Source organism: Alligator mississippiensis, chromosome 7 (genome assembly GCF_030867095.1).
Source record: "Alligator mississippiensis isolate rAllMis1 chromosome 7, rAllMis1, whole genome shotgun sequence".
NCBI classification, from domain to species: domain Eukaryota; kingdom Metazoa; phylum Chordata; order Crocodylia; family Alligatoridae; genus Alligator; species Alligator mississippiensis.
In genome coordinates this window covers 76,056,551-76,070,914 of record NC_081830.1, presented here as the reverse complement: position 1 = coordinate 76,070,914, position 14,364 = coordinate 76,056,551, and the positions used below count along the sequence as shown (strand labels likewise).

Genomic DNA, 14,364 nt, shown 5'->3' with positions numbered 1-14,364 from the left:
ACTGATCTATTCATTGTTTACAGGTACACTTGAAACTACTAAGTCAACTATAATCTCACCAAGTTTTTTTTCCCTCCACCCCCATATCAGAATATAATCAATGCTATTTACAAGATACCACCGGTTTACAGCACAGAGACAAAGTTAGTAGAGTGGTATCCCCAGTAATTCTTCTGCTGTATTCATCGTTCCCATGGCAGCTGCTGGGGCCAAGTTTGCCTGCCTGGTACGTCTAAACAGAAAATTGTATGACAAGATGCTGGAAATAGAACTATCCAGGCAATAGCTTATCTAAACCAGGTGTCTTTTAAACCATCTCAGGCTTACAACACCGCCCCCCTGCTCCCCAAAAACGAGTTTATTTGATCTGGCCTCCATTTCCAGTTCCCATCTGGTTAGTGGAAGAGGATGTATGTAAGAACTCCATTTCCTGGTTTCTACTTTTACTCACTGTAGGTGTTTATTTTTGGCTATGTTAGAGTCTTAAAATCTTAAGGAAAAAGAAGCCTGCAATTACAGATCAATTTGGCTTACAGTTGCATCAAATCTGAGCAGAAATTGATTGTTTTATTAGCAATGATATAAACACACTATAAACCTTGTAATCAGGTTAGGTTCCCACACTGTCCACTATGCATGCAACTTCTCACAGCCTATCAGATCACTGCTATCCAAGACCAAGAGGGAACTGGGGGAGGGAGAAGCGGCATTAACGTAAATTGATATAGACTATAAATTACAGAGGGCTGAGAACGGAGCAGGATTTCCCCTGCCAGTCCCTCATACATATTTATATACGTAGTACGGTGCCGTTAAAAGTTCTTCCAGCATTTGAAAAATCAAAGACCCTACAAACACATGCCTAATAACATTTTTCCATGCAAAGCAGTACTCAATCTAACACAAGCCTTTTGTGTTTTCAGCATTCTGTACATATTAAAGTAATCAATCTTCTTACCCTCCCTGAAAACAGAGAAGACCACCTCCCAGCATAAATGATGTACTTCTCTGTCCCGACAAGCAATGCTTTCTACCATAATAACATGATGCTGCCCTTGGCATCTGCTGTTCATAAGAGACTAGGAGGAAACAATTTAGCATCTCTCTTTAGCCATGCAACTGTACTCCCATATTGCAATTTTCATTTCCCTGCTGGCCAATGCAGAAGAATCATAGCATCACAGATCTCTGCCAGCAGGACAGCCTGACATAGGTTTTATACTAGAAGCACTGACAGATACTTAACATACCAACAAAGTATGAACAGCAATGTAGCCTGTCATGTTTAATAAAGGTCATAACTACCTTAGTAATGGGACAGGATTAAGAGAGATTTTCAGGTGTGTATTAAAAACTCTAGCATCTGTTCTGAATACCCACATTTCCATCACTAAGCTGTAACCTGGCATGTGTCTGAAGGTTCATATTAATGATAATTTTAACCCCAGCACCAGTGTGTGTATGCTGTTCATTTCAATGTAGCCAAAAAAACAAATCACAAGAAAAAAAGTCAATATATCTGAAATTTTTAGATTGTATATAACAAAACTCAGATCTGTTGTTATTTCTCACCAGACTGGCAACTATTGAAAAAAAAAGCCAAACAAACCTCAATGATGTACTCTCATCAGCGTTTTAGTTCAAGCAACATCACCAAATTGGGTACACAAGGAGAAGATTATCATTTAAATTCAATGCATTTTAAAATACACAACAAAACCATTCAGAGATATGCTTAAAGGACAGCCTGCTCCCCAAAAACAAAGTGATTCTCATTAGTATTGTCTTCCTTCTCATCAGTTCCAACCTGTCAGCTGGTCTACTGACCTCATGTTGATTTAAACATTTTTAGGTTAGGATTGGGTCCTTCCCTCCCACCCTCAAGACACCATCACGATATAAAAGATAACGCATGTATAGAATACAGGATACTACCCAGTTTATATACTGTTAATAGAAAAAAATGCAGGGGGCAATATTAGTACAATAAATTAATTGTAGAAGTTTGTAGGACTGTTCAGAATGTAGCACATTTGGGGCGCTAAAATGTTATTAAAAATCTCCCTTTTGGAAAAGTTATATCAATTTATCTAGATAATGCTGCATATATATATATTTTTTTTTTAAAGGGTGAAAAATAGCACCCTGCAGAAATGATATCATGGCCATGGTTTTAATATGGAATTTTATGGTAGTTTCTACAGAATTATTTAAACTCAGATTCAGGAAAATAACCCCACTTTAAAAAGTGATTCCATAATCACATGCTTTCCTCAATTAAGGATATCACTTTGAAAGAAACCAATGGCTTCACTCCTATAAAATTATAGGATTTTCCACAAAGACTCTGTCACCATTTCTTTTACTTTTCACACACGCACACACTTTACTGCAAGCCACCCCTTCCACCAGTCCTGAATCAGTTACTAAAAGAAAGGACTTTTGAAAGATCGGAAAGCTACAATCAGGTATTGATAGGGGGCAGGTTTTTTCCAATCACTCGCCGAGTTATACTGCTCACATCAATGCATAATTTAAAGATTTGTGTATCAAAATCATGGAAATCTCAGATCCAGTGATTTGTTTCACATTTTTTCCAGTAAATTCAAATAAAAAGCCCTGTTCTTGCATAGCATATTGTATTTTTCCCCTTAATAATCATTTGATAGTTATAGTATTCTGGTAGTACATACTGGCTACTGATACACAGTGAGAGACAGTCCCGACTGATGTAAAGAGACAGCATCGTTGTTCTCTCCTGTTCTTTAACGTCTCATGCTTTAATTCTGCTTTTAATTCTCATCCACAGGCACTAGCAGAGGCAGGAACAAAACTCATGAACCCAATTCACTAGATAACTGCTTCTCCCATGAACCAGGCGCTTGAGCAGGGGTGGGCAAAATATGGCCTGTGGGTCGAATCCAGCCCATGGGGCAATTTCATCCAGACCACAGGCACCCACCAATTAATTGTACCCCACTCAGCCTGCGTGCTTTGCTTCCACCCTCATGTGCAGAAAGGCCCCAGCCCAGCCAGCACGCACAGCTTCCAGGCAGGGCTGCTGCTGCCACTGCTGCAGCTGCTTGGGGGACCTGCTCAGTAGGGCTGTGCGAAGCTTTGGTCCCTGATTTGATTCGGTGGAGATTCGGCCCAATTTGGTGGTGGAATCTCCAAATCCGAATCAAACCAGGAGACCTCTGACCTCTCCAAATTGATTCAGAGAGATTTGGAAAAATTCAGTGATTTGGACATAAGACACAGCTTTAAATGTTTTTTCTACATACCTCTAGGTAGCAGGCAGCTTGTGAATGCTGCGATGCTGGGGCGCATGGAGTGCCCCACAGGAGCGCGGGGGTGGTCCCCAGTGTGCCCAGCAGCAAACCCGGAAGCGGACCAGAAGCACTTCCGATCCACTTCCAAGTCCGCCGGGGAGTGCACGGGGGTCCCCCCTCCCCTCCCCCGAGCTTGGCAACTGGTGCCTCCTTGGTCCGGGGCAGCAGCCAGTTGTCCTGTAGCTGATCGCCAACCTGGGAGGGCGTTGGGGGGGGCTCCCCGCCACACTCCCTGACGGACCCAGAAGTGGACCAGAACTATTTCTGGTCCGCTTCTGGGTTTGCTGTTGAGCATGCAGGTGGCCCCCCCCACTCCTGTGGGATGCTCCATCTGCCCCAGCATGGCAGCATTCACAAGCTGTGCCTAGTACCTCGAGGTATGTAGAAAAACCATTTAAAGCTACGTTTATGTACGAATTGCTGATTCTCCGAATCGGCATCAAATCTTCAGATTTGGATTCAGCCAAATCGAATCGGGGACAGTGCTCCAAATCAAGGAATCGAATCACTGTCCCTGATTTGGGCTGAATCCAAATCGAATGCAGCCCGTTTTGCACACCCCTACTGCTCAGCTTCCCTGGCCTGCAGCTCCTCCTCCTGTCCCTACTGCAGTGCTCATTCTGGGCAGTATGTAGTAAAGCAGCAGAGGCAGCACTTCAGCTGGGCAGGAGCATGGAGTTGGGGGGGATGGTCAGAGTGCAGAGCCCAGGTGGGCAGGGTATGAGAGAGGGTGAGGGGGTGTGGGGACTTCTCCCATACACCCCCACTGCTGCCAGTGGCAGCAGCACACAGTGGGCCCTTGAGGTGCTCATGGCCATGCAGGCGCTGCTGCCTGGCAGCCCAAAGCTCCAGCTAGTTCCAGGAGCTGCACATGGCAGCAAGAAACAGAGCCAGGCTGGCCTTCCTCTATCATGTGGGGCTCCCTGAGGTGCACATGTAGCTCCCAGCACTTGTGTGCCACCAGGGAGAAGCCCTGCACGATGGAGTCAGTGGCCTGGCCCTGCTCCCTGACACCATGTGTAGCTCCCGGGACTCCGCCAGAAAGCTGTGGACAGGGCTCCCTTCCAGTTCTGACAGACCCAGGAGCTGCATGTGGTGGCAAGGAGTGAGGCCAGGTAAACGGCTCCATCATGTGAGGCTTCCCCACAGTGGCGTGAGTGCCAGAAGTTGCACGTGCACCACAGGGAGCCCCACATGATAAGGGGGGACCAGCCTGGACCTGCTCCTAGCTGTCACATGCAGCTCCTGAAACTGGCTGGAGTTGTGCTGCCAGGTGGCAATGCCTGTACAGTCTGTGGGGGTAGGAGGGTGGAAACGTGGGGGGTGTCCCCACATCCCCCTACCCTTCCTCACACCTCGCAAACTCACACCCTGCCTCCACAACCCTCCCACACCCTGCAATATACCCTACACCCTCCAAACTCACAGCCACACCCCTTCACACACCCCACCATATAACCACACACAGCCCACCATACACTCACACACCATATATAGGAGTAAAATGTTAACTGTTGAGCTATTATGCAATCATCTCAATATACACTATGCAAACAAATCATGACAAAAATATTTTTTAAAATAAAATGTTATACTAGATGTTTGACTTTTAGTATGATTTGAGTTTTTTTCAGTTCCAAGATAGCAACCCCCCCCCCCCCCCCCAAAAAGGAGTACTTCTGGGAGCAAGGGGAGGGACTTCTGGTGGCCAAATTTAGGGGTTAGGGGACTTCTGGTTCCATGATGGTGACTAGGGGCAGGGCACCTGTCAAGTGGTGGGGCTACCCTTGTGGCCCTCCACAGCTCACCAAAATACCCATTAAGCAACCCTCCAGCTGACATAATTGCCCACCCCTGCACTAGAATAACATTTGTACAGGGTACCCCTTGTAGGAGCCACTTTACACTGTACAGCCTGCATGCAGTTCCATGCAAGGCAAAAGTCTTAACATGGACCTGCCAACAGCCCAAAAAGTAAGCAACCCAGAATCTGAACTAAGAAGGAGCAGGCAAAAAAAAAATTCAACTTGAATTCCAAATTTAGAACACCACAGTGCTCTCCAGAAGCCAGCTCCCTCAAAGAAAATGACTTATTTCACAGGCTGCAGCATGGGTCTTAAACGGTGTTGTTCCGGCTCACAACGGCAGAAACATTCAAAATCCAGCACCTGTGAATTTCTGCACCAGTTATGTATAGGGATCCTAAAGCACCATTCCTTGGCAGCCAGTGGGGCAACAAGACTGTTGCTGTTTAAGTGACAGCAACATGCCTGCCAAAATCGCATCACAGACGCTGGCTTACCAGATTGCTTTGAATATCCAAAAAGAGCCTGCCAGCTACCACTTCATATGCACATCAACAGAACTGTGGGCCTAATCTACAACAGCAATAACACAGCACATTTGTAGCTCAGCAAGTTGGTATATAGAAACCTATGATCTATGGTACTTCTTTTTTAAAAAGCTTCTCTTACCTAAGCTTATACATTTCTGCCTGACTTCTAGAAAATCAAAGACTAGCAAATATTTGCTATGTCATGACTGAGAAGTATTCTTCTCATGTGTTACATGCTTTGAATTTTTTTCCAGGATTTGCTGTCTTCGTCCAAAATTACAGAGGTCTCCCAATCAAACGTTTGACCGGTCACACACAGGCATCCTGCTACTATCTACTTCTGGCTACCTGTTTTACCTTTTTATGATGGTTCTCAAGCTTTTTTAGACTCAAGGCACCCCTCCAACACTTTTCAGAACTTAGCAGCAACCCATTAAAAAAACCTACATATATTATGAATATCAATCTAAATACTACAATTCCATTATTAATTGGTAATTCGTATGTTATTAATATTAAGCCCTGGGGCTATAAGGGATAGAGTCCGGGCATGCCTGATCAGCAGGGACAAAGCATGGAGAGTGCTAAGGGACGGGGGAAGTAGGGAATGGGCAGGACACAAGGCCCCTGGGAGGATGGAGGGGGTATGCAGCACACTCGCTGCCACAGCCAGGTGGAACTGTGCCACACGCCTCCCGCACAGACAGATCGGGAAGTGACTGTGGCAGCGGCACGTGCTCTTCCCACAGCCCTTCCCAGTCTGACGCTGCAAGGGGTCTCCTACAAAAAGATGCAACGAGCCGAGGGAAATTGGCCCATGCTTCTTTTCAGGAGGCTGATAAAGGCTGCACTAAGAAGTGGCTGCCATGGAATATGGTGCCTGCCTGCCTTCTGTTATCCAGGCAGGCACACTGCTTCTGTTGCAGCTCTTCCCAGTTTGGCTCTGAAAAGCCAAGGTGTGCAGGTCAGTTTTATTCTACAGCGACAGCAGCCTGGAAACAGATGCCACTGCCATCGGGTGAGCTGCGCCACACACCTCCGTTTTCAGGAGGCACATCATAGCCGAAGCAGGAAGAGCTGCAGCAGAACCAGAGGGTCTGCCTGCGTCCTGAAAAGCGGACTGGCACACCTTTCTGCTGCAGCCGCTTCTCAGTTTGCAGCACCCCAGCTGAGAGCCACTGCTTCAGACACCAAGTTAGTTCACACTAGTCAATTAAGAACTACTAGATCCTGTTTCCAGCTTACTTTTAACTCTCACTAACTACTGAGAAAGATCATGTTTGCAATATTATTGACAAGCGACTCCCAACAACTCAAGCTGAAATAAAGTGCCTCTAAATATGAAACAATGACTGAAATTAGAGGGGTTTCTTTTACAAAAGTTCAAATAAAGAACCCAATTTGGGACTCTGTTCATTGTGACTCATTCTAAGCCCTCCATGACCATCCTTCTGCATCTCTTGCCAGACCACTCAACTGAGGGGTGGGTAGGTGCGTGCACGCACACACTTTTTTTGTTGTTGTTGATGTGCTTGGTTCCAGACTCTCCAAAAAGTGCTACCATGAGCTGAGCAGTTTCTACTCCCTGTGGAAAATTCCTCTGAGTTCTGCAGAATTGTTTTTCCTTCCCTTTTTGTAGTGCACAAGTGGTATTTGGGCCATGGTGTTAACCCCATGTGAATCTCAGACTCACTCCTGAGTAGCTACTGTTGGGAATGGGCACGGTATGCAAGTTCACAATGCTAGATGGTTGTTTGCTTTATCAGGTTGGGGTGGAGGTAGTGGGAGGAGTTGCTGAAGAACAATATTTATTATCTACATGGTCACCTGCCAAGGTTTCCTTCCCCCTCCCCAACAACACGCACACACTTTGGTGGAAGGCTCCACGTGGTGCTCCATCATTTGGGCCATTTCCACGTTTAAAAACAGCCCTTGGCCGAGAGCGGACATTCCACGGTCCTGACTTCACGACTTTTCTTGGCATTTCAAGTGTGCTCATGCTCCTCAGCAGGTCTGAAGCAGCGCAGACTTTCAGAAGCAAAAAGAAGCAACTGTACTGGGAAGAGGCCCCGTGATGACTAGTGCAGATGGGACATATCAAAAAAAAACTCTCAGAGAAAGGTCCATTTCTCAACAACTTTGGCAAAAAGCGTGCAATTCCCACTGCTCGTGCTACAGTTCCCTAACACAATAGCAGCATATCTATACTAAGGCAGCTTTCTGAGATCCTTCTTTCTCTTTGACAAACAGCCCCATTTTGCATGGCCCCCAATAAAATGGTAAGCCAATTAACACAGAGGTCTTCACATGCATTTCTGAAGATCCGTCTCCTTCCAAGATACTTTTCAATTCTCTCATTTAAAACAAGACAGTGAAACCATCTGTTGAAGTCAACAGACAGAGAAAACTATTCCAAAACAAAATGAAAGAAAGGCCTTTGTCTACAGCCATGGCATGCTACAGTCTATTAATGTTAGTCACCGCCATGGAAACAAAGGAAACCACTGTAAGGACAACACAGGTGTGCTGTTTCATAAGCTTTACAGAGTCTACAAATTTGTGTAGGAGGAATAATCGTCTTATGGAAAGACTGAAGGGCTAACAGAACACAGTGGGATGTGACACTTGCACATACCCTTTGTGCGTGTCTAATTTAAGAAGTACTTCAGATATTTCCTGAGCCAAAAGATAGCTAGTAAAAAAAATGGAGGGATAGAAACTAATGATGTTTTCCCTAGAAACAAAACAGATATCCCAGATGTCTTCTAGCATCCCTTCTTTTTATTTTTCCACCATTTGGGGTCTTTTTTTTTTATGCCTGTTGAATCTAGCAACATAGTGGTCACAAGAGATAGCAATATCTAGTGTATGCTCAAACTCCTAAGCCTCTAATGCTAACAGTTCAGCATAAGTATTGTATTTGTTACTCCAATACTTGCTTTGGCAGGGAGGCTGGCAGCAGAACTGGGGAAGGGCTGGAATTTTCCCATTCCTCTTGAAGATCTTCCTTGGAAACTTATAGCACTCTGCGGTAATAATGTTCCTGTCTTGTCAGCAACAACTACAGTGGTTATCAATTTGAGATGCTCTATATGAAGTAGTGTCTATGACATGTGATATTACTTTGCCAGCCTAGTATCATGAAGTACTGAATGTGTTGTTCTGCAATAATAGCAGCAGAAAAGTTTGTTTTCCATTTCTGTTGAAGACAGCTGTACAAAATTAAGGGGGTAGTCTGGCAGCCATTCAGCACATGGAGCGACCATTGGCTTCAATGGAAAATTTATGAACAGCATGGTGTGCAAATCAGGCTCCAAGACCAGAAGTCCCATAAGGAAATCTTTCCACATGCTGCCAACCTAATGCACAAACCAGCACTAAGCAAAGGCTATAAACCTGATACAGAAGTGTCCCTCGCTAGGGATCCATCTGCTACTCCCCACATTTCCCATCTGGAAGCTCTGACGCCTTGATCTAGACCAATTCCTGGTTCTGTTGCTTCCCTCTCTTGAAAGCAATTCCCTTAGAGTCCCAACAGCATGTGCTGCTTCTGCACAACAGCAAACGGCTTCAAAGCAGAATTAAAATGTCTGTGACAGTTTTCACTGCTGTTCACACAGCACCTGTTTCCCAGGAAGAAGAGCAAGTCAGTGAGTGGTGGCAATAATTTAAATTTAGGACAAGAAAGGATCATCATAGGCAGGGTTGGAGAAGGGAAACCAAAGCAAACAGGAGGACATCATCCAAAACTCCCTCCATTTCAAGCTAAATCTCCCTCAGGTTTCTCTCAGGTATTCTGGATGCATTTTTCATTGAAATAATAATCTTTAAATAAGAATCCTTGATCCTACCCGTTCCAAGATGCTAGTAAAGCCAGACTAGCTGAAGCTTGTGCATGAACCTTGTTCTTGTATAAACAGAAATCTGAAAATTGAACTTAAATGCAATTGTCTTAGTTTACCTAATAACTAAGCTAAGAAAACAAATAAACAATCAACCAACCAACTGACCCAGGCCAAGAAAAGTTAAAACTTTTCTAATTTTTTACATGGCATATATACCTGAGTAAATGTTACTTACATATTTTGATTTATGCCAGCATGCTTATTTGGGGCATATGGGGAAGCTTTGGACTTTTAACTTAATCTTCAAATATAGCACATGAATAATACTCCAACCAAAAAGCCCATCAAGAAACCATCCCAACTTGTGTATCAAAATAATCAAGCAACTTCATAAGCAGAACACAAAGACCACCCTCTGTCCTCCAAAGACCCATGGCTACACCACATGCTGTGTAGAAAAACATCTGATTATTTACAGTTAGTGTAAAATTCAGCCTCCAAAACAGCATTTCAGTCAATTAACAGTTTGTTGTAGTCTAAATGCTAACACTACCTTCTATTCTAGGACCTATGTCCAAATACAGACTCATCTCAAATTTCTAAGACAAATAGTCATTTGACATCAGACTGTTGCAAAAACTATATATAACTATCAGTATTATTTTACTGACAATTAGAGGCACCATAAACCTATCAGCAAAAGCATAATTTAAATTTAGAGACACTAAGAGGCAAACCAGGCTGTAATCAGTCAGGTCTCCTCTGACTGATAGGTGTTAATGAAACCAAGCAACAAATACCGTACTCTCAAGTGTTTCCGAGAATATTAAGATGATGTCACCCAGAAACGAAAAGGCAAACAGAAGTTAAATAATGGAGCAATTGCCCTTGGTCAATACACAAAGTAATTCATAACTACATATAGCCTAGTATCATGAACATAGTAAAACAGATCCATGCCACAAATAAAACTCTCTTCTCAGTTCCAAGGGCAGATAAGTATTGTCCTGTTTTTCCTATGTTACCACACTCTATAGTTGTTATTAGGTTTTCCTTTAAGGCAACAAAACACTGTGCCATTGCTTCAGTGAGAACTTCTTTTTAAAATTTCCTGTCTTAAAAAAAAAGCCCTAAATCACCAATGTCCCCAACTATAAATGCTGAAATACTTATAGCTCTCTTCCATTTTATTATTCGGGACCAAACCATGTTCTTAATTCAATACAATCCCATAGTTTCCATATCTTCGGCATAAATGAGAGCTATGAATATTTAGCCAAGTGCAAGTACGAGGGTGTTTCAGAGAGTAAAAACAATTCTAGATGCAACGTTCTTTTGCTCTACACAGTTATAAACAATGGGTACATTCAAACAGTCGCCATTAGTGTTCTCCGTTGCTTTGTAGTTTCTCCGCTCACTGCACACAAAATGGTTTTATTTTGAAATTGCCATTACTTTCTGAAGCATCCTCTTATATACATAATACAGGGAATATACATGTATTTTATATAAGCTACACAGCCACACGCACTGTATTGATGACTCTGCATGACAGTCAGAGCTGCTCTTCTATAGATTATTAAAGTGCATGTTCACTTGGTTACCAGGATGTTTATTGATAAACATACTTGCTTAGTTTAAATAGGAGATTGAAAGGAAAAAAACAGGAAGGAAACGGGCTGGATGCCTCCCTCAGCAATAACTGTTAGAGAAATGCAAGATATTGGGCATGATTTAAATATAATTGTGTGAAGTTTAATGGCCTGTGAAACAAGTCAGACGTAAATGTTCTAATGACCTGTTTTGGTCTTAAAATCTTCAAGTAGGAGGAGTCCAGAAGTGGCTGAAAAATATTAGTGCTGGAATGAAGATTAGCAAATTGTGCCCTTAAATTGGCCAAGATGAAGCATTTATCCTAGAACCTTTTTTCAATAGCAATTTTGTCTCCGCCACACTCTACATGAGGCATATTTGTTTATGCCGGAACATTTTTGATGGTCTAATAAGGCACTCAAGTCTAATACATTTACATACACAGATGCACTGTTGCCAAGACTACTTTTTTTTTTTTTAAATAAGCTAAACAAAATCAAAGACAGAGTCAAAACGATATCTAAACAGCATGCTACAAAAGAGAAGACAGCCACGCTGCGTTTACATGGGAGACACTCATCAAATATTGGAAGAGGATGGTCTACTCTTCTAAAGCAAACCTATCACAACTTAAAAACACACAAACAACATATATCTAAATTCACACTGCAATGACAGTCTTTATATGTGGGTGGTGGGGTGTTTTCTTGGCATATTTATTGCACACCTTACAGGTTTGTATAAGACTTGAAAAATGCAATGCAAAGATAAAAATAAGAATCAAATCATATTTCACGTTACCATGTGGGTCTTGTTCAATCGACTTTGGGCTGCTTCTTGCTCTGCGCTCTGGTTTCTTTACTCCTGGTGCTGCTCCTCCTCCTCCTCCACCTCCACCACCACCTCCTCCTCCTCCGCCGCCACCACCTCCTACTCCACCACTACCACCACCACCTCCTCCTCCACTGCTTGCTCCATTGTGGCTCTTTGCATAACCGTTGTATACAGTTGTGCAGTTGCTCAGGTGGGTTTTATAGATGGAGGAAGGAGGGCTATTCAGCCGGTTCTGACGGTCAATCGGTCTGTCTTTGAGTTTTTTGTGCTGTGGTTTGCTGTACTGATCTTCCCTGGTAATGTAGCTGGACATCCCATATAGTGGTATGATTTCTGAAATAAAAAGGGTCCAGCCAAATTAATTAAAACTAGAAATAGTCTGTCATTCACAGTATTACCTTCTCAGCCAGGTCAAAATGGACTTATACAATATTTATCTCATTTGGGTCTCTTCACAACTTAAAATTTAATTTTGCTCGTCGGCAGTGTTAATAAAACACCTACATACTCCTGCCTGTTTCAGGTTTATGCAATCTGAAGTTTTATTCGACTTCTGTATAGAAATTGAGTGCTTTAAGGTTTCAGACCTCACAACAAGCCCCTGGTAGAATAAAACGGAACAGAAGATTTCACTCAAATTCACAGCAAGCCTTTTCAAGCCACCGGTTTTGGCAGAAAATGTTTCCGTGCAGTGGATTCAAGGTTAGTTGCTGGCTAAGTCTCTCAAAATCCTTTAGTACAGATAAGACCTTGTGTCATGGCCTCAAATGCTACTCCCAAAGGCTGAGGTACAGTTTCAGTAAGGAGAAGGTCAGAAGGACATGGGAATTAAAGGATGGAAAGCAACAGATAAAAAGAAAACATGGTTGACAAGAAAAAAATCCAAGAGCAGTATTTTCTACTGTTAAAATGAAGTTTCAGATAACTTTATTAAATACACGAATGAACGGACAGTGCGAGGAATTCCCACAACATTTATGTTGCTGTACAATTTGGATGCACCCAAACTCTACATTATGCTTGGAGTTTTTAAAGTTGGCTCAAACTCAGGCTCAAAGCAACACTGAACTGAAAGTACAGTTTTGCTCAATTCTACCAACAGACCACGAAAAGACTCGCATTCCTTTAAGTTCAGTCAAGATTCCTTTAAAAAAATCCTGGCTGCAAGCTTCCAAATACTGCAGCCAGCTCTAGTGATAACACTTGTTTTCTAAGCTGTTATTGCCATGCACTCTTTCATTGTTGAATTCTTTCAGCTGCTCAGTCCTTTCTTTTTCTCTCGTTTAGAAGCATCTTTCATTTATCTTTCCTTATCTAGTAACATGATCACATTGAAGTGCTAGGATCAAGTGGCTTTCTATATATAGTATTCCAAGAATGTGATTACACTAGATGCAATTAATGGTATATTGGGGATTTGAGAGAGCTGATGCAGAAGACTTTTAAAAGAAGTTGCGCTTTTCAGAATAAAAACAATGAAAAATAATTATTTCTTGCTAATGTTGGTATTTAGCGCAGAACCCATTGTGCAAAGTATTCTGGGGACTGTGTATTAAGCATGAATTCATTATGTTGTGCAAGAAAACATCCAAGGAATTCTTTTATTGCAAGCACACATGATGCCACTGGCAACACAGTTATTTTTGTACATGTGAATCAACTGACTGTTAACTTAAAGTTGCAGAAATATACGCTATCTACTGTACTACCAGCTGGTAGCTCAGTGCCTATTTAATATACCGCAGCTTTCACATTAGCTGTTTTATTAAGCAACTTAAGGCTTTGGAAAAGGGAACAAGAAGAGTTCCAGTCCTATCCGATTGGATACCATCCTACTGACTTATACCTAAAAGGCTGAGGCAGATCATTCATCTTTAAAGAACAGAAAGCAAGCAAGCAAGCAAGCTCGCTCTTCTCCACCCCATAGCTGAAATTTTAGTGGATAATTATTATTTTTTTTGACCCAGAAGAATGGATTTTGCCAAAAACTCTCAATTTTCTTGGTCAACAACTGAAATGTGCAGTTTTAGGCTCAGACCTAATCTGAATTTTCCTGAATTAGTGTTTTATGGCAGTCACACTTTGAGAGCCAGGCGCTATCAATCTTCCCTGCTAGTCAGGTTTTCTTCCTGGACCACACATCCTGGGATGAACTGCAGTCTCCTCTGTGGCTGAGTGGCCGTGGTGCATCATAAGACCCTTCAACTGAAATATTTTTAAATGGAAGTGCCAGAAATCCTACTGCCATTTGTAAATAGATATCTTTTCTGATATAAAAACAATCAGAATTTTCCACAGCATGAAAGCATCAATTAGCTCAACATAAAGCTTGCATATTGTTTGGCAAGAAATCAGATACACAAGTTCTTGGACTCCGTTTAAATTCAAACCTACATTTTTTTCACCACCCTGCTGAGGATATGAC

The 14,364-nt window shown here is 42.6% G+C and overlaps 1 protein-coding gene across 5 annotated transcripts in view; it reads right to left on the bottom strand.

Moving 5' to 3' along the window:
• The window catches only part of FNDC3B (fibronectin type III domain containing 3B), a 362,994-nt gene that overhangs the window by 155,167 nt on the left and 193,463 nt on the right, over positions 1 to 14,364 (bottom strand). For all 5 annotated transcript variants that reach the window (XM_059731146.1, XM_059731145.1, XM_059731149.1 and 2 more), the window contains one exon: positions 11,907 to 12,272. In XM_059731146.1, coding sequence (XP_059587129.1) covers positions 11,907 to 12,272 — 366 coding nt within the window. The remainder of the gene's footprint in view (positions 1 to 11,906; positions 12,273 to 14,364) is intronic.